The sequence below is a fragment of the Pelodiscus sinensis genome, chromosome 31 (assembly GCF_052426305.1).
Source record: "Pelodiscus sinensis isolate ZL-2025 chromosome 31, ASM5242630v1, whole genome shotgun sequence".
NCBI classification, from domain to species: domain Eukaryota; kingdom Metazoa; phylum Chordata; order Testudines; family Trionychidae; genus Pelodiscus; species Pelodiscus sinensis.
In genome coordinates, this window is record NC_143082.1 from 569,573 (window position 1) to 594,079 (window position 24,507).

The following is a 24,507-nucleotide window of genomic DNA, read 5'->3' on the forward strand; positions in this document are numbered from 1 at the left end:
CACAAACAGACTTCACCAGCCGGTGGAATAGAGGAAGTTTATTGCCTCTCCAGGATACAGCACAGCACAGATGTAGTCTGGTCCCAGAGCTGGGCTAGGATGCCTCAGGCCCCCTTGAGATGGGGGAGACTGGGCCCCTAAACTCCAGCCCCTTCTCCTAGGCTCTCCTCCATGCTCTCCCACAGTAACTAACTAAAAACCCTTGCAGCCCTGCCCCCGCAGTCAGGGCAGCATCCCCCTTCCTTTGTTCCTCTCCATGGGGGGTGTCTGGCCACTGGTTCAACCAGTTGGGCCTTACCTCTGCCTAGCGAGGTTTTCCCTGCTGGGTCTTGCTCCAGACAGCAGGGGTCACCACAGCCCAGCAAGTACCCCCACTACGTCACAGACGCAGTGGGGGGTACCTTGCTGGTTGCTATGCTGGGCAGTGGGTTGTGAGTGACCTCCACTGGTTGCTGGCTACAGCACGGCCCAGCAGGGCAGGGGATGAGTCATTATGCAAGGGGGCTTCGAACCTGTCTGACGAGTTATCTCCCAGGGAACGGAACAATGGGAAGAAGGGGAGGGGAGCCCTGGCTGGGGGCAGGGCTGGAAGTGAGGGAGTTTGGTTTCTGACTGGAATCATGGAGGAAGCAGCCTAGGCAACGGACTGAGATTTAGGGGCCCAGGCTCCCCCATCTCAAGGGGGGCTGAGGCATCCCAGGCCTGCTTTGTAACCAGATGACATCCGTGCTGTGCAATAAACTCCCTCTATTCTACTGGCTGGGGGAGTCTGTCCGTGCCATTACGGGGGTGCAGGAGACGGGAAAACCCCAACGTGCCATCACACCGGGCAGGGGCCCAAACTTCCCCAGGTCACAAGCGGGGGGACCCTGCTCAGTTCGCTCTCGGAGGGGGGAGAGAGGTGATGTAGTGGGGGGGGGAGCTGTCTGCTCTGTAACCCGGTGTCCCCTGAGCTGTGAGGTGAGATTCTTACTGACTCACCCACATGTGGATTAGCCCAGACACCTAGGCCCAGCCTGACCAGATAACAAGGCTCTTCCCCGGGAGTGCGGGGCTGGGCATAGGCAGTACAGGGGATGAAGGGGCATGGGGCTGGTGTTAGGGGGTACAGGGATGGAAGGTAGGGAGGGGTGTGTACGGCCACAGAGAATGGACCCATGCCGGGCCCCCTCAAAGCCGTGCAACAACCGGACGGGGGAGCCGGCTCCTGCAGTGTTCTAGGAGGCAACTTTCTTGCTAATAATATTCACACCCAAAAGACCTGAAGAAAAGGCTCCAGACCAAGAAACCAGGCCCCACACTGCCCCTTGGGTGAACTTATGCCCCCTGGGTCTTGCCCCGTTGTGCCCCCCCATTTTCCCCGCTCCCTGTCCACACTCCCCAGAGCCCTTCTCGCTGTTTCATGGATTAGGGCTTTAGGGGGATGCAGTCAGAGGCCCCGGCAGGACGCTCTCAGGGGAGTGCACTATGTCCCCTTACTGGGGCCCACATTTGTGGTAAAAAATTAACTTGGCAGCCCTGGCTCTCTGCCCCAGCCTGCTGCCCAAGCAGGGCTAGGAGGGGACCCTGATCTCCCCTACAGAGGGAGCTGGGTCTAGCCTGCCTGAAGCTGGCCAAGTGCTTCAGTTGTGTCACTCTGGAGCTCCCCACCCTCCAGTCCTCTGGTCAGCCCCTGGGGCCCTCCCAGATTGGCCCCCCTGGGCCCAAGGCCATGTCCCCGTACTCAGCCGAGGCTGGCGCTGGCTGCCCTCCTGCAACACGTGCTCCCTTTTTCCTTCCATCGAAAGGCAAGTTTGATTTAACTCGATGGTGTGGACGTTTGGGCGGCAGACAAGGTGTGCGCCGGCCTCTGTTTTCGTTCTTTGCCCCCTTCCATTTCGAGTGGGGTGCACGGGCGGCAGGGCTGGGGCAGGACCAACCTCCCCCCGACTTGATTTGAGTTTTGTTGAAAAATGTCCCAACATTTTTGGGTGAAATTTGCTCGTTTTTTAAAACTTGCCCCAGCCGAGCCTGCCCGTTTTCTGCCCTGCCCTGAGCCACTGTCCTAGTCCCGTGGGTTGGTGCGCTCTGTTCCAGCCACGGCCTTTTCTAGGCCGTGTCCCCTGGCAGTTGTGCTGCAGGCTGTGGTCAGGCCTTGGAGTGCAGCAGCGTCTTGGCAAAATCTCTCCCCAGGCAAAGACTTGTGATGGCTCTCGCTCTGCGCAAGGCCCTGCTGCCGGAGGAGCAACCCAGCTTGTTTCCCATGGCTCAGCAGGGCCCCAGTGTGTGTGGAACCCGCAGCCTCTCCAGCCAGGCCCACCGGCTCCCGAGTAGCAACGGGCCCTGGATTCCCAGGCGGCCTCCTCCACCGGGAAGAGAGAGGGCAAACTGACCCACTGACGGCAGCCGTTCGTTATTAAGGGCAGAGGCCTCATTGTGTGGTGTCCTCAGCCTGTGTGCAGGCAGGGCAACGCACTGCGCTGCATGGTGATCCAACCATGGCACCTGCCGGCCACTCCCAGGCCTCCGCCCCCAGCGGACTCGCCCCTGTAAACTCTCTGGCAGACGTTGCCCTCAGATTACAGCTCCCCGCCCCAGCATCAGTAGCTGTCGGCCTCGTTCCCACGTGCACAGAGCCCCTGTAGCGGGCACCCTCGGCTCCAGCCAAGCTGAGAGATGTAGAAAGCGGCTGCCGCCTTCGCACCCAGCCTGGCTGGTCCACACACAAAGCTTCTTTTGGCCTGGGTGGTCCTTGGTGCTCCCAGGGTCAGGGCATGGCAAGGCACAGCCTGCTGGCAGCTTTTCTCTCCAACTCCACCTGGAACGAAGCTGTGAGATGCCTGCGCCCCAGGAGAAGGCTCTGACTCCGTTCCTGCCTGTGCCCCAGGAGAAGGCTCTGACTCCGTTCCTGCCTGTGCCCCAGGAGAAGGCTCTGACTCCGTTCCTGCCTGTGCCCCAGGAGAAGGCTCTGACTCCGTTCCTGCCTGGGCCCCAGGAGAAGGCTCTGACTCCGTTCCTGCCTGGGCCCCAGGACAAGGCTCCGACTCCGTTCCTGCCTGTGCCCCAGGAGAAGGCTCTGACTCCGTTCTTGCCTGTGCCCCAGGAGAAGGCTCTGACTCCGTTCCTGCCTGTGCCCCAGGAGAAGGCTCTGACTCCGTTCTTGCCTGTGCCCCAGGAGAAGGCTCTGACTCCGTTCCTGCCTGTGCCCCAGGAGAAGGCTCTGACTCCGTTCCTGCCTGCGCCCCAGGAGAAGGCTCTGACTCCGTTCCTGCCTGCGCCCCAGGAGAAGGCTCTGACTCCGTTCCTGCCTGTGCCCCAGGAGAAGGCTCTGACTCCGTTCCTGCCTGCGCCCCAGGAGAAGGCTCTGACTCCGTTCTTGCCTGTGCCCCAGGAGAAGGCTCTGACTCCGTTCCTGCCTGTGCCCCAGGAGAAGGCTCTGACTCCGTTCCTGCCTGTGCCCCAGGACAAGGCTCCGACTCCGTTCCTGCCTGGGCCCCAGGACAAGGCTCCGACTCCGTTCCTGCCTGTGCCCCAGGAGAAGGCTCTGACTCCGTTCCTGCCTGTGGCCCAGGAGAAGGCTCTGACTCCGTTCCTGCCTGCGCCCCAGGAGAAGGCTCTGACTCCGTTCCTGCCTGCGCCCCAGGAGAAGGCTCTGACTCCGTTCCTGCCTGTGCCCCAGGAGAAGGCTCTGACTCCGTTCCTGCCTGCGCCCCAGGAGAAGGCTCTGACTCCGTTCCTGCCTGTGCCCCAGGAGAAGGCTCTGACTCCGTTCCTGCCTGTGCCCCAGGAGAAGGCTCTGACTCCGTTCCTGCCTGGGCCCCAGGACAAGGCTCCGACTCCGTTCCTGCCTGTGCCCCAGGAGAAGGCTCTGACTCCGTTCCTGCCTGTGCCCCAGGAGAAGGCTCTGACTCCGTTCCTGCCTGTGCCCCAGGAGAAGGCTCTGACTCCGTTCCTGCCTGTGCCCCAGGAGAAGGCTCTGACTCCGTTCCTGCCTGTGCCCCAGGAGAAGGCTCTGACTCCGTTCCTGCCTGCGCCCCAGGACAAGGCTCTGACTCCGTTCCTGCCTGCGCCCCAGGAGAAGGCTCTGACTCCGTTCCTGCCTGCGCCCCAGGACAAGGCTCTGACTCCGTTCCTGCCTGCGCCCCAGGACAAGGCTCTGACTCCGTTCTTGCCTGTGCCCCAGGAGAAGGCTCTGACTCCGTTCCTGTCTGTGCCCCAGGAGAAGGCTCTGAGACCGTTCCTGCCTGGGCCCCAGGAGAAGGCTCTGACTCCGTTCCTGCCTGTGCCCCAGGAGAAGGCTCTGACTCCGTTCCTGCCTGTGCCCCAGGAGAAGGCTCTGACTCCGTTCCTGCCTGTGCCCCAGGAGAAGGCTCCGACTCCGTTCCTGCCTGGGCCCCAGGACAAGGCTCCGACTCCGTTCCTGCCTGGGCCCCAGGAGAAGGCTCTGACTCCGTTCCTGCCTGGGCCCCAGGAGAAGGCTCTGACTCCGTTCCTGCCTGGGCCCCAGGAGAAGGCTCTGACTCCGTTCCTGCCTGCGCCCCAGGAGAAGGCTCTGACTCCGTTCCTGCCTGCGCCCCAGGAGAAGGCTCTGACTCCGTTCCTGCCTGCGCCCCAGGAGAAGGCTCTGACTCCGTTCCTGCCTGTGCCCCAGGAGAAGGCTCTGACTCCGTTCCTGCCTGGGCCCCAGGACAAGGCTCCGACTCCGTTCCTGCCTGTGCCCCAGGAGAAGGCTCTGACTCCGTTCCTGCCTGTGCCCCAGGAGAAGGCTCTGACTCCGTTCCTGCCTGTGCCCCAGGAGAAGGCTCTGACTCCGTTCCTGCTTGTGCCCCAGGACGAGGCTCTGACTCCGTTCCTGCCTGCGCCCCAGGAGAAGGCTCTGACTCCGTTCCTGCCTGCGCCCCAGGACAAGGCTCTGACTCCGTTCCTGCCTGTGCCCCAGGAGAAGGCTCTGACTCCGTTCCTGCCTGTGCCCCAGGAGAAGGCTCTGACTCCGTTCCTGCCTGCGCCCCAGGAGAAGGCTCTGACTCCGTTCCTGCCTGGGCCCCAGGAGAAGGCTCTGACTCCGTTCCTGCCTGCGCCCCAGGAGAAGGCTCTGACTCCGTTCCTGCCTGCGCCCCAGGAGAAGGCTCTGACTCCGTTCCTGCCTGTGCCCCAGGAGAAGGCTCTGACTCCGTTCCTGCCTGGGCCCCAGGAGAAGGCTCTGACTCCGTTCCTGCCTGGGCCCCAGGAGAAGGCTCTGACTCCGTTCCTGTCTGTGCCCCAGGAGAAGGCTCTGACTCCGTTCCTGCCTGGGCCCCAGGAGAAGGCTCTGACTCCGTTCCTGTCTGTGCCCCAGGAGAAGGCTCTGACTCCGTTCCTGCCTGTGCCCCAGGAGAAGGCTCTGACTCCGTTCCTGCCTGTACCCCAGGAGAAGGCTCTGACTCCGTTCCTGCTTGTGCCCCAGGAGAAGGCTCTGACTCCGTTCCTGTCTGCGCCCCAGGAGAAGGCTCTGACTCCGTTCCTGCCTGCGCCCCAGGAGAAGGCTCTGACTCCGTTCCTGTCTGTGCCCCAGGACAAGGCTCTGACTCCGTTCCTGCCTGTGCCCCAGGACAAGGCTCTGACTCCGTTCCTGCCTGTGCCCCAGGAGAAGGCTCTGACTCCGTTCCTGCTTGTGCCCCAGGACGAGGCTCTGACTCCGTTCCTGCCTGCGCCCCAGGACAAGGCTCTGACTCCGTTCCTGCTTGTGCCCCAGGACGAGGCTCTGACTCCGTTCCTGCCTGCGCCCCAGGACAAGGCTCTGACTCCGTTCCTGCCTGCGCCCCAGGAGAAGGCTCTGACTCCGTTCCTGCCTGCGCCCCAGGACGAGGCTCTGACTCCGTTCCTGCCTGCGCCCCAGGACAAGGCTCTGACTCCGTTCCTGCCTGCGCCCCAGGAGAAGGCTCTGACTCCGTTCCTGCCTGTGCCCCAGGAGAAGGCTCTGACTCCGTTCCTGCCTGTGCCCCAGCCCGGGTTAGAACCTCCGTTCAGCCAAACTGCCCTCCAGAGGGTGGCTGTACCTACGTAAGATCGGCCAGACGGGGTCAGACCAAAGGTCCATCCAGCCCAGTAGCCTGTCTGCCCACAGTGGCCAATCCCAGGTGCCCCAGAGTGAACCGAACAGGTAATGATCAAACCACCTCTCTCCTGCCATCCATCTCCACCCTCTGACAAACAGAGGCTAGGGACACCGTTCCTTACCCATCATGGCTAATAGCCATTAATGGACTTAAATTCATGGAGCTTATCTAGTTCTCTTTTAAACCCTGTTACAGTCCTAGCCTTCACAACCTCCTCAGGCAAGGAGTTCCACAGATTGACTGCGCTGTGTGAAGAACTTCCTTTTATTTGTTTTAAACCTGCTGCCCATGAGTTTCATTTGATGGTCCCTTGTTCTTATATTATGGGAACAAGTAAATAACTTTTCCTTATTCACCTTCTCCACACCACTCACGATTTTATAGACCTCTGTCATATCCCCTCCCCTGTTTCCTCTTTTCCAAGCTGAAAAGTCCCAGTCGCTTTAATCTCTCCTCATATGGGACCCGTTCCAAACCCCTTAGCATTTTAGTTGCCCTTCTCTGAACCTTTTCTAATGCTGGTATCTCTTTTGAGACAAGGAGCCCACCTCTGTACCTAATGGCTGGGGCACTGGGCAGAGCCAGGGGATCTGGGATCCGTTCCCAGCTCTGCCTCTGACCTGCTGCCTCCTCTCTGCTTCCCCAGAGCAAGGGCTGTCCTGGGCGCAGCACAATGGGACCCTGCGAGCGGCAAGTGGCGCCTGCAGCCGAGATGGCACAAGGCAGGACTCTCATCTGTGTGCAATGGACTCAGGGGCTGTGGCTGCTCAGACTGATGCCAGGGAAAGCGACCAGTTCCAGACCTGCACCAGGAGCAGACTTGGGCTCTCGGTGTCGCTGCACCTCAGAGCTGACTCCTTTCTTTTGTCCAGCGCCCGGCACACGAGGTCCTGGCCCACGCCTGGGCTGCAAGGCACTCCCATAGCCACCCAACAAACGGCGATAGCTCCTCTCCTCCCTCCTGTGCCTCCACTGGATCTGCAGGGTTGGTGGGACCAGCGCATGCTCAGCCCCTTTGCCAATCCGAGCTCCAGGGCACCAAACTCCACAGGGCCTGTCTCACTCCCAAGTGGAGTAACCGCTCATCCTACCGCTGATCTTACTGGGCACGTCCCAGCCCCGTGCAAGCTGCTGGAGCGGCAGTGCGGGTCTGTGAAATGGGAAGGAGTGGGAGGGATGAGAATCATTTGTGATCACAACAAAGCCCATCAGGGCAGGGCGGCAGCAGCCCGGGGCCCAGGAGGATAAACGAGGCCTGAAGTTTGCAGCCTGGTCCTTTGCTTTTTCTAGTATGCAAGGGAGAAAGGACAGAACGTGCAGCAGCTCCATGCCGAGGACAATTTTCCCTTTAGAGCAGCGGTTTCCAAACGCGGGGTCGCGGAATGTCGGGCACTGGGCCGTGTTGCTGCAGGGGGATCAGGTGACCAGAGTGGGGCGGGGGGGGGGGGCTATGGCAGCTCTGGGAGCACCCAGAGGGTTAGGGCTCTACGCACTGCCCCGAGCGCTAGCTCCGCACTCCCATGGGCTGGGAACCTGCTGCGGCTGCTTCTAGGCGCAGCAGGGTCGGCAGGGCCAGGAGAGGCAGGAAGCTGCCTTAGCCCCCCTGCTGCACCCCTGACCAGGAGCTGCTCAAGGTGAGCCCCTTCTGCCCCAGCCCTGACCCCCCCAAAGCCAGAGGCCCCATCCTCACCCCACACTCCAGTGAACTTATCTTGGGTCGCGGCATCAACAATTTTCTTCAACTGGGTCATGAGAGAAAAGTTTGAAGCCGCAGCTCTAGAGGCGGCGGCTGGGGGCTAAGGGCCCCTCTGGTGGCTGCCGTGTGTAACTCCAGCTGATTGTAAAGTCCACGAGGAGTCGATTTTGGATGGAAAATGGCTTTTGACAAAAGGAAATGATCTTCCCAGCTCTTGTACAGTGTTGGGGTGCAAGGGAGTCGGCGGGTTCTACATGGAGAGCATTTGGCTTGTTGGCTGAGAACCAGTTCTTAGGGGGCCGCCGTACCCCCCATTTTTTCCAAAAGACAAATGTTGACCACAATGAAGTTTTCCACAGGGAAATAATTTCCAGACTAGCTGCAGCTGAACCACTGTGTGCAGAGACGCATCTGTCCCCATCCCTTGCGGGACACTTCTCTGACCCCAACGCTTCCTCCCCCCACCACGCAGGGAGCATGAGAGGCACGTGAATGCCTAGAGAAAACAGCACCGGGGGGTGGGGGGGAGAGTCCTCAGCCTTGTGCAGGGGGCTGGAACAATGTGTACGGGGGGGGCTGAGAGTCACTGAACCAAACTGTAAACCCCGTATAGAACGGAAACCCCTCCAAGCCAGTGGATGGGGGCAGAGGAGGGGGCAGTTCCAGCACTGATGGGGCTTGGAGTTAACAAATCCGCAGCAGCCAACTGAGCAGCAGATGCGGCTATTAGCTTTACAGTTGTAGGGCCCTGCCCCAGCCAGCCAGGGATCCATTACTCACTGCCCTCTGCCACTACACCTAGCTCTACAGGAGGAAAGAATCTCTTCCTAACCCCAGATCCCCTCCCACCATGCTCCGAGCTTGCAGAGATGGCTCCGGCCCGCCCGCTCCCAGTGACTGGGGCTGGCCCCCTGAGGGCAGGGAATCAGCCATGGGATAAATCTGTAATTGCTGTTAATGATCCTACTTTGGCTACTTTCCCCCGACTGCACCAAACTTTGCCCTGTGCTCTCAATATGCCACCTGCTAAAACGGGGAAGGCTCAGATCACAGATCTCACTGTGCCCTCTCGTGGTTTTCAGCGGACACTGCGCATTGTTCTCCTGTAGGCTTTCCAAGGGTATGTCTTCACAGCAGGGCTACAGTTGTATTAAGCGATGCAACTTCAGCTACGTCAATTGTGTCGCTTACGTCAAATTAGCTTAGTTCAGCTTTTGGCGCTGTCTGCACAGCAGGAAGTTGAAGGAAGAGCGCTCTTCCTCCGACCTCCCTCACTCCTCGTAAAATGAGAGTTATCAGGAGGCGGAGCAAGAAGTCCTCCAGCTCACCAGTATTTTGAAATAAAGACTCGTAGTGTAGACACAGACTATGTTATTTTGGAATAACGTCAAATATTCCGAAATAACACTGCCGGGTAGACATACCCAAGCGAGCAATCCACACGCGAGTGGCCCACAACTCTGGGGACGTTGCCCACGTGCCCAACCCCGGGAGGACGCCTGTCTGTTACAGTCAGAGCTGAGTGAAAAATGAAAACAGGTGCAATAGATTTGGAAAACGTTTGAATATTTTTGAAAACTTCATCACTTGTTTTCACTTTATCCACAAAATTAATTTTTACCCAAAATTTTGGCATCAAAATTTTCACGCTTTCCTCCTTTTTTCCCCTCATTTAGCATCACAGAGAGGAGGAGTCAAAGACCCAGAATGTTCTGACAATTCATTTGTAAAAGGTGGTTTTAAGAAAGCAACTTTTCCACACTCTTTGGCCAGCCCAGGTCTCCCGCTGTAGAAAGGCAGGCTTTTAGGGCGGGGCGTCCATTCTGGGTCCAGGAAGTGGACCCAAAGGTAAAGGGAATATCAATTAAGATCAGAGGAGGGGAGGAAAGTAACAAGATCTGTACGTTTATAGCCTCTCCCAGGAGGCAGCGCCGCCCGCTCTCTGCGCTGGCAGCAGGGCAGGTTCCGGACAGCGTGGCGGGGCGCTGGCTTTGGGCCGGTCTCTGCTCACAGAGGCACAGGCTTTTCACAGATGTAGTAGCACTCGTAGGTGCAATGCACATCGTTCCACTCCCCATAGGTCCAGACGTGCGCACAGTCCTCATTGTGGTTGCTGTCGCTGGGCTCCCCCTCTTTCCAGTACCTGCAGACAGAGGGGCAGAGCAGGCTCAGAGCCACACACAATGGGGACTTGAAGCCAGCGTTTCCGGGGGACACTCGGCTCAGCCCTTGGGTGGTGAGAGCAATCAGCCTTAGCCGCCACATAGCATTGGATCAGCACCCCAAGCTGCTCCCCATGGCCCAATGCGGCCCAGCTCCAAACCGTGGGGCTCTCCCAACAGACTCCAAGAGGCCATTTCCACTGAAGAAGGAAGAGCAATGACCAGGCCCACACTCACGTGAAGCCGGCTGTGGAGTCGCTCCCGTCGATCCATTTCCACTCCCCTTCTGCGTTCTGGTCTGAGAGGCCGATCCAGAAGCGCTTGTCACGGGTCCTGTACATGATAAAATTCTGCAGCCAGAAGGGGGAAGGGAGTGCAGGAAATAATTTCCTTTGCTAGGACTGTTATTTTCCTCTTCCTTTGCATTACAGCAGAAGCGGGGAGCTATGTCTGTTCTCTGGGTAACACACCCCACAGGGCAGTGCCACTGCATACACCCGGACAGGAACTGTAACAATGCCAGGGTCTCTCATAGAGCACAGAGCCTATGGCTGCTAACAGAGCTGCTCCCATAGCTCCAACAACAAAGAGTGGGCCCATGGCACTTTAGAGACTCACAAACAGATTAGATCATGAGCTTTCGTGGGTAAAATCCAGTTCCTCAAATAAGTTGAGTGGAAATTGCAGAATCCAGGGTATATATAACAGCAAAAGCAGTTACCTGTCAACTGTAGACCTGTGTTGATGACACTAATTGAGTCAGGCTGGATGTGACCCATTCATAGCTTTTGATGTGTAAATAAGAATATCAAAAGGGGGGGAAATTGCCTTTGTAGTGGGTTAACCAGCTGATGTCAAGTTATGCTTCAGAGGTGGTGATCTCACAGTCAATTCCCACTAGCCACCACAACAGAGCTATACGTGTGACGTTGGGAACCTGCAGAGATCTCCAGGGAACACGGCTGCTTTCCTGGGAGTGCTAAGGATTCGGGACTGGCAGAGGCACCCAGAGAGAAGGTAAGCCATGAGAAAGGAGTTCAGGGGTTTTCCATCCTGACTCTCTTTGGGTACGACTCCACTCTGGAGCTATTTCGAGATACCAGAAGTACTCTGAAATAGCTATTTTGCTTCTATTGAAACAGCCCATGATATCAAAGTAGATTTTGAAATAACGGGCAGCTTATTCCAACATCCTACTAAACCTCATTCCACGAGGGTTAAGGGGCATTTTGGAATGGCGAGTTATTTTGCGTAGCACAAATTGCGTAGCTTCTTTTGAACGAAGGGTGCTGTGTAGACGCACTCGTTGTCTTTACCTGCTTAGCGTGGCTGTTAATGATGGCCAGCTGTGCATGCTTCTCCTCACACAGCGCTTTCGCCGTCTGCCAAGATGTCACACGCAAGGAGAAGTAGTAGCATTTGCCACTGAAGTATTCCCATTCCCGGGCCTCAGGTCCGCATGGGAACACTGGAAAAGGAAGAGAGCAGGTGAACCAGAGACAGCAAGTGGAACAGATCTATCCTGCCTCTTGTGGCAATGACACCATGGCCCCCACTCTGCAAGGATCCAGCTTCCTACAGACACAGCAGTTATCACTGGAACTGGCCAGTCATGGTACCATGCGGGGGGGGGGGGGATTGCTTCTAACTAACAGAAGGAAGCTGGGCCCAGACCCCAACGCAAATAAAAGTTCAGAAGCTGGAACCCTGGGGCAGCACGAAGTGAGCAGGGGAAAGCAGAAGAGGCAGGAAAAGCCCCAAAGTTGCTCCTAGGGACCTTCCAAGCAGGATCCTCAGCGCTGCAGACCGAGCAGATACCCTGCACTGTGACAGCTGTGGCCAGAAGGGGCGAGGGCAGAGCAGGGGCAAAGGGAAGAAGAGGCCCTGCAGGGAGGGCACAACAGAGGCAGAGCAAAGCAGGAGTCAGGGGCTGTGGGGAGGGGCCAGAGGGCAGTGCCCAATGCTTACGTTTGAACTCGTTGCTGGAACGATTCCATTTCAGCTCACTGCGCAGCTCGCTCAGCTGTGACGAGAGCACTGAAACTGACAGGCGAGGGAGAAGCCGTGTCAGGTTACCGTGCCCTGCTATCTGCGGGAATCGATTTGTTCTTGGGCTTCAACACTCTTTGCCCCATGCGCGACCCAGCCCTTGCACGTGCTAGAAAGGCCTCCCAAGCCCACTCCTGGGGAAAGCCGACCAGGCCCCCACAGCCATGCCCAGGGCAAGGCAATCTGGGCACCTTAATGAACTCATTCATCCCGGTTTCCAACCTGGAATAGGGAGCAGGATTTAAAGGGTTTGTGGGAAATAAAAAGCACTTTGGGATCTATCCTGCCATGGGCTAATCCTGCTGGGCACCAGAAACTCCAAGCAGCTGACCTGAGCCAAAGGCACCAAGGGAGAAAGGGGAGGGCGGGGTTGCAAAGGCTGCAGAGGCTATTTCCAAGCGTTGCCCCCAGCATGGGTGTTGGTGCACTAGGACAGCTCTGTTCTGCCTGCCCTGGTACGAAAGGTGACTAGAGAGTTGTACGACATCGGTGCAAAAATCCAGGCCTGGGAAAGCCCTGCCATGCAGTTCTGAGGATCCGCCCGGCTCTGGGGTTATGGCCACGTTCCTCAGGACCAAGGAGGCCGGGCTGGTGAGTGCTGATGTAGTAACCCTCTTTCTAGTGCTCAGCACGGCAGCTACCTCAGACCAGCCCCAGCACCAAGACCTCGGCATGAGGCAGTAAAAGGGCTGAACAGGTCGGGTGTAATTTATCACCCCCCTTTGAGCCAGGCTTTCAGGTGCCTGATGGATCCAGACGATCAATCAAGCACAATGCTAGAGCTTCACACCTTCAAAGGGCCCCTCCTGCTAGAGAGGCAGATGAAGGCAGGGCCTTGCTACCGAGGCCAGCAGGCACTCAGATCCGGGTTCTATCCCAGCGCTACCCCAGGCCTGCGGTGGGGCCTGGACAGAACGTGCTTCCCCACCCTGTGCCCGCTCCCCCTCCCACTCTGCATCCACTTAGCCAGAGAGTCCTACACGACAGGGGCTGGCTCGCCCTCTGTCCATGCAGCACCCAGCACGATGGGAATCTCAGACGGGCTCTTTGCTGCTGCTAAGACAAAGAACAAGAACGTGGGGAGTCAGTATCAGGGCTTGAGCTCAGGACTTGTGAGCACCCAGCCCCCATGTCTCCCAAGATGTCACACGCAAGGAGAAGTAGTAGCATTTGCCACTGAAGTATTCCCATTCCCGGGCCTCTGATCCGCATGGGAACACTGGAAAAGGAAGAGAGCAGGTGAACCAGAGACAGCAAGTGGGACAGATCTATCCTGCCTCTTGTGGCAATGACACCATGGCCCCCGCTCTGCAAGGATCCAGCTTCCTACAGACACAGCAGTTATCACTGGAACTGGCCAGTCATGGTACCATGGGGGGAGGGAGTGGGTATTGCTTCTAACTAACAGAAGGAAGCTGGGCCCAGACCCCAACGCAAATAAAAGTTCAGAAGCTGGAACCCTGGGGCAGCACGAAGTGAGCCAGGGGAAAGCAGAAGAGGCAGGAAAAGCCCCAAAGTTGCTCCTAGGGACCTTCCAAGCAGGATCCTCAGCGCTGCAGACCGAGCAGATACCCTGCACTGTGACAGCTGTGGCCAGAAGGGGCGAGGGCAGAGCAGGGGCAAAGGGAAGAAGAGGCCCTGCAGGGAGGGCACAACAGAGGCAGAGCAAAGCAGGAGTCAGGGGCTGTGGGGAGGGGCCAGAGGGCAGTGCCCAATGCTTACGTTTGAACTCGTTGCTGGAATGATTCTGTTTCAGCTCACTGCGCAGCTCGCTCAGCTGTGACGAGAGCACTGAAACTGACAGGCGAGGGAGAAGCCGTGTCAGGTTACCGTGCCCTGCTATCTGCGGGAATCGATTTGTTCTTGGGCTTCAACACTCTTTGCCCCATGCCGACCCAGCCCTTGCATGTGCTAGAAAGGCCTCCCAAGCCCACTCCTGGGGAAAGCCGACCAGGCCCCCACAGCCACACCCAGGGAAAGGCAAGGCGGTTTCCAACCTGGAATAGGGAGCAGGATTTAAAGGGTTTGTGGGAAACAAAAAGCACTTTGGGATCCATCCTGCCATGGGCTAATCCTGCTGGGCACCAGAAACTCCAAGCAGCTGACCTGAGCCAAAGGCACCAAGGGAGAAAGGGGAGGGCGGGGTTGCAAAGGCTGCAGAGGCTATTTCCAAGCGTTGCCCCCAGCATGGGTGTTGGTGCACTAGGACAGCTCTGTTCTGCCTGCCCTGGTACGAAAGGTGACTAGAGAGTTGTACGACATCGGTGCAAAAATCCAGGCCTGGGAAAGCCCTGCCATGCAGTTGAGGATCCGCCCGGCTCTGGGGTTATGGCCACGTTCCTCAGGACCAAGGAGGCCGGGCTGGTGAGTGCTGATGTAGTAACCCTCTTTCTAGTGCTCAGCACGGCAGCTACCTCAGACCAGCCCCAGCACCAAGACCTCGGCATGAGGCAGTAAAAGGGCTGAACAGGTCGGGTGTAATTTATCACCCCCCTTTGAGCCAGGCTTTCAGGTGCCTGATGGATCCAGACGATCAATCAAGCACAATGCTAGAGCTTCACACCTTCAAAGGGCCCCTCCTGCTAGAGAGGCAGATGAAGGCAGGGCCTTGCTACCGAGGCCAGCAGGCACTCAGATCCGGGTTCTATCCCAGCACTACCCCAGGCCTGCGGTGGGGCCTGGACAGAACGTGCTTCCCCACCCTCTGCCCGCTCCCCCTCCCCCTCTGCATCCACTTAGCCAGAGAGTCCTACACGACAGGGGCTGGCTCGCCCTCTGTCCATGCAGCACCCAGCACGATTGAATCTCAGACGGGCTCTTTGCTGCTGCTAAGACAAAGAACAAGAACGTGGGGAGTCAGTATCAGGGCTTGAGCTCAGGACTTGTGAGCACCCAGCCCCCATGTCTCCCAAGATGTCACACGCAAGGAGAAGTAGTAGCATTTGCCACTGAAGTATTCCCATTCCCGGGCCTCTGATCCGCATGGGAACACTGGAAAAGGAAGAGAGCAGGTGAACCAGAGACAGCAAGTGGGACAGATCTATCCTGCCTCTTGTGGCAATGACACCATGGCCCCCGCTCTGCAAGGATCCAGCTTCCTACAGACACAGCAGTTATCACTGGAACTGGCCAGTCATGGTACCATGCGGGGGGGGGGATTGCTTCTAACTAACAGAAGGAAGCTGGGCCCAGACCCCAACGCAAATAAAAGTTCAGAAGCTGGAACCCTGGGGCAGCATGAAGTGAGCAGGGGAAAGCCCCAAAGTTGCTCCTAGGGACCTTCCAAGCAGGATCCTCAGCGCTGCAGACCGAGCAGATACCCTGCACTGTGACAGCTGTGGCCAGAAGGGGCGAGGGCAGAGCAGGGGCAAAGGGAAGAAGAGGCCCTGCAGGGAGGGCACAACAGAGGCAGAGCAAAGCAGGAGTCAGGGGCTGTGGGGAGGGGCCAGAGGGCAGTGCCCAATGCTTACGTTTGAACTCGTTGCTGGAATGATTCTGTTTCAGCTCACTGCGCAGCTCGCTCAGCTGTGACGAGAGCACTGAAACTGACAGCCGAGGGAGAAGCCATGTCAGGTTACCGTACCCTGCTATCTGCGGGAATCGATTTGTTCTTGGGCTTCAACACTCTTTGCCCCATGAGCGCCCCAGCCCTTGCATGTGCTAGAAAGGCCTCCCAAGCCCACTCCTGGGGAAAGCCGACCAGGCCCCCACAGCCACACCCAGGGAAAGGCAAGGCAGTTTTCAACCTGGAATAGGGAGCAGGATTTAAAGGGTTTGTGGGAAATAAAAAGCACTTTGGGATCCATCCTGCCATGGGCTAATCCTGCTGGGCACCAGAAACTCCAAGCAGCTGACCTGAGCCAAAGGCACCAAGGGAGAAAGGGGAGGGCGGGGTTGCAAAGGCTGCAGAGGCTATTTCCAAGCGTTGCCCCCAGCATGGGTGTTGGTGCACTAGGACAGCTCTGTTCTGCCTGCCCTGGTACGAAAGGTGACTAGAGAGTTGTACGACATCGGTGCAAAAATCCAGGCCTGGGAAAGCCCTGCCATGCAGTTCTGAGGATCCGCCCGGCTCTGGGGTTATGGCCACGTTCCTCAGGACCAAGGAGGCCGGGCTGGTGAGTGCTGATGTAGTAACCCTCTTTCTAGTGCTCAGCACGGCAGCTACCTCAGACCAGCCCCAGCACCAAGACCTCGGCATGAGGCAGTAAAAGGGCTGAACAGGTCGGGTGTAATTTATCACCCCCCTTTGAGCCAGGCTTTCAGGTGCCTGATGGATCCAGACGATCAATCAAGCACAATGCTAGAGCTTCACACCTTCAAAGGGCCCCTCCTGCTAGAGAGGCAGATGAAGGCAGGGCCTTGCTACCGAGGCCAGCAGGCACTCAGATCCGGGTTCTATCCCAGCGCTATCCCAGGCCTGCGGTGGAGCCTGGACAGAACGTGCTTCCCCACCCTGTGCCCGCTCCCCCTCCCACTCTGCATCCACTTAGCCAGAGAGTCCTACACGACAGGGGCTGGCTCGCCCTCTGTCCATGCAGCACCCAGCACGATGGGAATCTCAGACGGGCTCTTTGCTGCTGCTAAGACAAAGAACAAGAACGTGGGGAGTCAGTATCAGGGCTTGAGCTCAGGACTTGTGAGCACCCAGCCCCCATGTCTCCCAAGATGTCACACGCAAGAAGTAGTAGCATTTGCCACTGAAGTATTCCCATTCCCGGGCCTCTGATCCGCATGGGAACACTGGAAAAGGAAGAGAGCAGGTGAACCAGAGACAGCAAGTGGGACAGATCTATCCTGCCTCTTGTGGCAATGACACCATGGCCCCCGCTCTGCAAGGATCCAGCTTCCTACAGACACAGCAGTTACCACTGGAACTGGCCAGTCATGGTACCATGCGGGGGGGGGGGGGGGGGGGAGATTGCTTCTAACTAACAGAAGGAAGCTGGGCCCAGACCCCAACGCAAATAAAAGTTCAGAAGCTGGAACCCTGGGGCAGCACGAAGTGAGCAGGGGAAAGCAGAAGAGGCAGGAAAAGCCCCAAAGTTGCTCCTAGGGACCTTCCAAGCAGGATCCTCAGCGCTGCAGACCGAGCAGATACCCTGCACTGTGACAGCTGTGGCCAGAAGGGGCGAGGGCAGAGCAGGGGCAAAGGGAAGAAGAGGCCCTGCAGGGAGGGCACAACAGAGGCAGAGCAAAGCAGGAGTCAGGGGCTGTGGGGAGGGGCCAGAGGGCAGTGCCCAGTGCTTACGTTTGAACTCGTTGCTGGAATGATTCTGTTTCAGCTCACTGCGCTGCTCGCTCAGCTGTGACGAGAGCACTGAAACTGACAGGCGAGGGAGAAGCCGTGTCAGGTTACCGTGCCCTGCTATCTGCGGGAATCGATTTGTTCTTGGGCTTCAACACTCTTTGCCCCATGCGCGACCCAGCCCTTGCACGTGCTAGAAAGGCCTCCCAAGCCCACTCCTGGGGAAAGCCGACCAGGCCCCCACAGCCACACCCAGGGAAAGGCAAGGCGGTTTCCAACCTGGAATAGGGAGCAGGATTTAAAGGGTTTGTGGGAAATAAAAAGCACTTTGGGATCCATCCTGCCATGGGCTAATCCTGCTGGGCACCAGAAACTCCAAGCAGCTGACCTGAGCCAAAGGCACCAAGGGAGAAAGGGGAGGGCGGGGTTGCAAAGGCTGCAGAGGCTATTTCCAAGCGTTGCCCCCAGCATGGGTGTTGGTGCACTAGGACAGCTCTGTTCTGCCTGCCCTGGTACGAAAGGTGACTAGAGAGTTGTACGACATCGGTGCAAAAATCCAGGCCTGGGAAAGCCCTGCCATGCAGTTGAGGATCCGCCCGGCTCTGGGGTTATGGCCACGTTCCTCAGGACCAAGGAGGCCGGGCTGGTGAGTGCTGATGTAGTAACCCTCTTTCTAGTGCTCAGCACGGCAGCTACCTCAGACCAGCCCCAGCACCAAGACCTCGGCATGAGGCAGTAAAAGGGCTGAACAGGTCGGGTGTAATTTATCACCCCCCTTTGAGCCAGGCTTTCAGGTGCCTGATGGATCCAGACGATCAATCAAGCACAATGCTAGAGCTTCACAGGGCCCTTCAAAGGGCCCCTCCTGCTAGAGAGGCAGATGAAGGCAGGGCCTTGCTACCCAGGCCAGCAGGCACTCAGATCCGGGTTCTATCCCAGCGCTATCCCAGGCCTGCGGTGGAGCCTGGACAGAACGTGCTTCCCCACCCTCTGCCCGCTCCCCCTCCCACTCTGCGTCCACTTAGCCAGAGAGTCCTACACGACAGGGGCTGGCTCGCCCTCTGTCCATGCAGCACCCAGCACGATTGAATCTCAGACGGGCTCTTTGCTGCTGCTAAGACAAAGAACAAGAACGTGGGGAGTCAGTATCAGGGCTTGAGCTCAGGACTTGTGAGCACCCAGTCCCCATGTCTCCCTGAGTTCCCAACTCCCCCCCTCAGTAATAGCGTGAAACAGTTCAGCTCCCGAAGGCACCTCTGGAGAGCGACACCACGAACAGGATGATGATCAGCAGATAAGACAGTGCCAGCAGCACGTAGACTGTGAGGGAAGACCTCAGCCTCTGCTGGGGGAAGTGCCTGTCTTTAAACCAGAAGAAACAAAGTGTGAGAGTCATGTCTTGCCACGTTTGGCAGCTACTCTGGTGCCACATTCCAGGAAGGGTCCATTTTTGGTTTGTAAAGGAGGGTTAATAAATGATTAGCTCCAAATCAGAATGTTAATTGCTTGGTGTAGAGGTCTATAGCTAGGGCCCTACCAAATTCAGTCGATATCGGTCAATCTCATTGTCAGGAGATTTTAAAAATGATAAATGTCACGATTTCAACTATTTCAATCTGAAATTTCACCATGTGGTAGTTGTAGGGGTCCTAACCCACACAGGAGTTATGCGAGGTCACAAGGATATTGGGGGCAAAAGTTGCAGCATTGGTACCTTACTTCTGCACTACTGTTGGTGGAGGCGCTGCCTTCAGAGCTGGGCAGCTGGGGAAGTGCAGCTGCTGGCTGGGGGCCCGGCTGTGAAGGCAGAGGTACTGCCAACAGCAGCACAGAAGTAAGGGTGACATGGGTACAGTATTGCACCATTACTTCTGCTGCTGGCTGGGGGCCCGGCTGTGAAGGCAGAGGTACTGCCAACAGCAGCACAGAAGTAAGGGTGACATGGGTACAGTATTGCACCATTACTTCTGCTGCTGGCTGGGGGCCCGGCTGTGAAGGCAGAGGTACTGCCAACAGCAGCACAGAAGTAAGGGTGACATGGGTACAGTATTGCACCATTACTTCTGCTGCTGGCTGGGGGCCCGGCTGTGAAGGCAGAGGTACTGCCAACAGCAGCACAGAAGTAAGGGTGACATGGGTACAGTATTGCACCATTACTTCTGCTGCTGGCAGGGCGCTGCCTTCCGAGCTGGGTGCCCAGTCGACATTACAACCACCACTCTCCAGCTGCCCAGCTCTGAAGGCAGCACAGAAGAAAGGGTGGCAACATCCTGACCTCCTAAAACAACCTTGCAATCCCCCTGCAACTCCCATTTGAGTCAGGACCCCCAATATGAGCAAGGCTGCTCTCCCCTGTGAAATCTGTCTAGGACAGGGTAAAAGCACACAGAAGGCCTGTAGGACTAGGGCTACATCTAGACTAAAAAGTTAGGTTGGAAAAAGGTTTGCAATTTGCGTATCTTCTTCCGCTTCTCTGGCGAAAGAGGCTTTTCCAAAATTTGGTGCGTTTACACAGCACCACATTTCAGAGAAACCTGCTCTTTCGAGCCATCCCGTCTTCCTCATAAAACGAGGTTTACAGGGAGGGTGAAAGAGCGCGTCTGCTTTTCCAAAACAGTGGATGTGTTCTTTGGACCTATGGTATCCCGGAACAGCAATGGAATCTAGACATAGCCTAGAGCCCAGTGTGCTAGGCACCGTATGTTATTTTTGGGTGTGTTATGGTGCTGCCTAGGAACAGGGGCGGCCTTAGACTAGCTGCCCGCAACTGGCGCCCTAGGAGAACCCTGCAATCGGCGTCCCCCCTCCAAACCCCTCAACGATATTGCACTATTTGGCACCCCATTTAACTTGGCACCCTAGGCAACCGCCTAGTTCTCCTATACAGACGGGCCGCCCCTGCCTAGGAACTCACTCCATTATGCATCAGGGCCCCATTGCAAACACAGAACACCCAGGCGTCCCGGGGCACCTTACAGACCCACAGATTTATTTTGTGGGGAAAAGCCATTTTGTCAGATGCAACCCAAACGGTCACGCTCGTGGCTTTTACCCATGAAAGCTGATGCCCAAATAAATCTGTTAGTCTCTGCTACCACCTTATTTATTTGGAAATAAGCTTATTCCTCTTCACAAGCAGGAGTTGTTATTTCAAAAGAACAGGCCCTTTTATTTCGAAATAACGGGCTTGGCAGGGTGGATGCTCTGCTTGTTATTTCAAAATAACTTCCTAGTGTCGACGAGGGCTGAGACTAAACGCAGAACAGAGACAAGCCCCCAAAAGCTCGCAAGCTCCTAACCATGCATGAGACATACCGCTCAGTGGTGGTAATCATGATACAAGAGAGGGGGACCCCGGCTCCATCTAGCTGAGGAAATGGGTTGTGCCCCCAAACGTTCAGATTATCTACCCTTTTGGCTAGGCTAAGGTGCTGCAGGACCATTCATTGGTTTTCATGGTTTTCAGTCCCAGACTAACCCGGCTACCCCTCTGAGACTTTTGAACAAGGGAAGGGTTTACGCTTCCGCCCATACTGTATAAAGTGACCAAGTATCAAGCGTCAGAGCTGTGTTGAGCATCTGCCCGCTAGAGGGTTATTTTCCTCATCATTCACTGAGGCTTAACTAACATTCCAAATTCACCCCCGGGACGCTAAGTCCGGGTCCCAAACTTTCGAGAGTGGCTGCACATTCTGGGTGTCGTGCCGCGGTTGAGACAACTTAAGGGGAGGGGCCTCCAGTTTTCAGAGAATGCCGAGTGTCTATCCTCTCAACAGCCCAGCTCCTCTGAAGCATCCTGGGTTGGACACGGATGCTCTTTTCAGAACACCAGGGCTCACGAGTCTCAAGTCAAAGCAGTGACATCTCTGATGTGGGAGAAAGGTCCCCTCCTTCTCTCATCCGCCAACATAAGAATATAAGAACATAAGAACGGCCGTACTGGGTCAGACCAAAGGTCCATCTAGCCCAGTATCCTGTCTGCCGACAGTGGCCAGCACCAGGTACCCCAGAGAGGGTTGACCGAAGACAATGATCAAGCGATTTGTCTCCTGCCATCCCTCTCCAGCCTCTGACAAACAGAGGCCAAGGACACCATTTTATCCCCTGGCTAATAGCCTTTTATGGACCTAACCTCCATGAATTTATCCAGCTTCTCTTTAAACTCTATTATAGTCCTAGCCTTCACCGCCTCCTCTGGCAAGGAGTTCCACAGGTTGACAACACGCTGTGTGAAGAAGAACTTCCTTTTATTAGTTTTAAACCTGCTGCCCATTAATTTCATTTGGTGTCCTGTAGTTCTTCTATTATGGGAACTAATAAATAACTTTTCTTTATCAGCCCTCTCCACACCACTCATGATTTTATAGACCTCTATCATATCCCCCCTCAGTCTCCTCTTTTCTAAACTGAAAAGTCCCAGTCTCTTTAGCCTCTCCTCATATGGGACCCGTTCCAAACCCCTAATCATTTTAGTTGCCCTTTTCTGAACCCTTTCCAAGGCCAAAATATCTTTTTTGAGGTGAGGAGACCACAGCTGTACACAGTATTCAAGATGTGGGCGTACCATAGTTTTATATAGGGGCAGCAAGATGTTCTGGGTCTTATTTTCTATCCCTTTCCTAATAATTCCTAGCATCCTATTTGTCTTTTTGACCGCCACTGCACACTGTGTGGAAGTTTTCAGAGAACTGTCCACGATAACTCCAAGATCTCTTTCCTGATTTGTTGTAGCCAAATTAGCCCCCATCATACTGTACGTATAGTTGGGGTTATTTTTCCCGATGTGCATTACTTTACACTTATCCACATTAAATTTCATTTGCCATTTTGTTGCCCAATCACTCAGTTTGGTGAGATCTTCTTGGAGTCCCTCACAGTCTGCTTCTGTCTTGACTATCCTAAACAGTTTGGTATCATCTGCAAACTTTACTACCTCACTGCTTACCCCTTTCTCCAGATCATTTATGAATAAGTTGAAAAGGATTGGTCCCAGGACTGACCCTTGGGGTACACCACTAGTTACCCCTCTCCAATCCAATTTACCATTTATTCCTACCCTTTGTTTCCTGTCTTTTAGCCAGTTCTCAATCCAAGAAAGGACCTTCCCTCTTATCCCATGGCCATGTAATTTACACAAGAGCCTTTGGTGAGGGACCTTGTCAAAGGCTTTCTGAAAATCCAAGTATACTATATCTACTGGATCCCCCTTGTCCGCATGTTTGTTAACCCCTTCAAAGAACTCTAAGGGTATGTCTACACTACCCTCCTAGTTCGAACTAGGAGGGTAATGTAGGCATACCGCACTTGCAAATGAGGTGTACCGGTAGTTTGGAATAGGAACCCTAGTCCGAACTACCTAGTTCGAGCCCCGTGTAGCCGCGCTACACGGGGTTCGAACAAGCGGGGATTTAAAAATGGCGGCTCCCCGCTTATGCAAATGAAGCCCGGGAAATTCAAATCCCGGGCTTCATTTGCAAGTGCAGTATGCCTACATTACCCCGCTAGTTCGAACTAGGAGGGTAGTGTAGACATACCCTAATAGATTAGTAAGACAGGATTTCCCTTTACAGAAACCATGTTGACTTTTTTCCAACAAATTATGTTCTTCTACATGATTCACAATTTTATTCTTTACTATTGTTTCGACTAATTTGCCCGGTACTGAAGTTAGACTTACTGGTCTGTAATTGCCAGGATCGCCTCCAGAGCCCTTTTTAAATATTGGTGTCACGTTGGCTACCTTCCAGTCATTAGGTACGGAAGCCGATTTAAAGGATAGGTTACAAACCACAGATAATAGCTCAGCAATTTCCCATTTAAGTTCTTTTAGAACCCTTGGATGAATGCCATCCGGTCCCGGAGATTTGTTAACATTAAGTTTTTCTATTTGTTCCAAAACCTCCTCTAATGACACTTTAATCCTTGACAGTTCCTCAGATTCATCACCCACAAAGGACGGTGCAGATTCAGGAAACATCAAACTATTTCCAATAGCAGCCAGTGCCAGACGCTGCATCAGAAGGAAGGTACAGACCAGGGCAATTATCAAGTGATCTACCCCATCCCAGCCCCAGCATCTGGCAGTCAGAGGGTTAGAGACACCCAGAGCATAGGGGCCGTCTCCCATCCACCTCGGGAGGGTGCCGAGGGAGACTGTGGAATCTCTGTCACTGGAGATATTGAAGAGCAGATTAGACAACCACTTGTCAGGGATGGTCAGACAGGACTTGGTCCTGTGGTGAGGGCAGGGGACTGGACTTGACTTGACTTGACCTCTGGTCCCTGCCAGTTCTAGTACAGCTGGTCCCCGAGTTGCAAATGGTCAAGTTATGACCAAAGCTCCCATGGAGCGGTCAGAAAGGTGGTCCCCGAGTTACGAACGCGACCCGCATTTATGAACAGCGCGGTCGCTACGTAACTCAACGGGGTCCAAGTCGTGAACAGATCGAGTTACGGCCAAGTGTTTGGTCCGTAACTCGGAGAGAGGCTGTATTCTACGACTCCTAATGGTTTCCAACATTGTTAGCTTATTTGACTAATGCTGCACATTTTGAGCAGATGTTTTCAGAAAAATACCCACAGTGACACCAAGATCTCCCTCCTGAACAGAAAGAGCTAATCTAGACCTCATCATTTTGTATGGGCAGCCAGGGTTCTGTTCTGCAACGTGCGTCGCTTTGCACTTACCAACATTGAAGGTCATTTGCCATTTTCCTGCCCAGTCAGCCAATTTTGGGAGATCCTGTCATTCTTCCCAGACAGCTTTGGCCCCATCAAGTTTGAGGAATTTTGTATCCTCTGCAGATTTTGCCACCTATTCACCTCCTTTTCCAGAGCACCAGTCCCAGTACAGAACCCTGGGAACCCTACTATTTACCCCTCTCCACTGAAAACTGACCATTTATTCCTACCTTTTATTTCCTGTCTCTTAACCCATTACTGATCCACAAGAGGCCCTTTTTATCCCATGACCAGTCCCCCCCCCCCAGCTGGGCCAGAGACCTGTTTCCCTCTTTCCTCAACTATCGGACGGACGGGAGAGAGCTTACCCTTAAACATGCGCAGCTCGTCTTGAAGCCTTTCCATGTCCATGCTGGGAGACGATGCCTGAGGCAGAGGAGGCTTTCGGTGGCCCTAGAACATGGGCAAGTGGAGCCCTGCTCACCGGACTGTCCAGAATAGAGAATTAACAATTCCGCTAGGAATGTTAAATCCAAAGGTTAATGTTTAACCTGCTGTGCTCGCACCATGTCCCAGGCAATTTGCCCTCCTGCCCCGGCC

At 55.7% G+C, this 24,507-nt stretch overlaps 1 protein-coding gene across 16 annotated transcripts; it reads right to left on the reverse strand.

The window, feature by feature from the left end:
• Positions 1-9,315: 9,315 nt before the first annotated feature.
• LOC102445290 (hepatic lectin-like) lies at positions 9,316-24,416 on the reverse strand. 16 transcript variants are annotated; one of them, XM_075902490.2, is made up of 9 exons: positions 24,276-24,416; positions 18,481-18,588; positions 17,230-17,304; positions 15,452-15,526; positions 13,704-13,778; positions 11,901-11,975; positions 11,249-11,400; positions 10,170-10,282; positions 9,316-9,913 (listed from the first exon to the last, which is right to left on the reverse strand). In XM_075902490.2, exons 1-9 carry the CDS (start codon positions 24,316-24,318, stop codon positions 9,778-9,780), a joined length of 852 nt encoding a protein of 283 aa, XP_075758605.2. In that variant the 5' UTR covers positions 24,319-24,416; the 3' UTR covers positions 9,316-9,777. The 16 variants fall into 16 exon arrangements, with proteins under 16 accessions (XP_075758605.2, XP_089630885.1, XP_075758603.2 ...); XM_089774759.1 differs by having other exon boundaries at positions 13,704-13,820; XM_075902488.2 differs by having other exon boundaries at positions 15,452-15,568.
• Between the last annotated feature and the right edge of the window lie 91 nt (positions 24,417-24,507).

Bases quoted from the DNA above. Each gene is read 5' to 3' on its own strand.
- LOC102445290 (XM_089774758.1), bottom strand. From the start codon at position 24,318: ATGGACATGGAAAGGCTTCAAGACGAGCTGCGCATGTTTAAGG. The intron at 18,589-24,275 runs GTAAGCTCTCTC...TCTGGTTTAAAG, and splicing joins CGAGCTGCGCATGTTTAAGG to ACAGGCACTTCCCCCAGCAG. The intron at 10,283-11,248 runs GTAAAGACAACG...TTCTGGCTGCAG, and splicing joins TTAACAGCCACGCTAAGCAG to AATTTTATCATGTACAGGAC.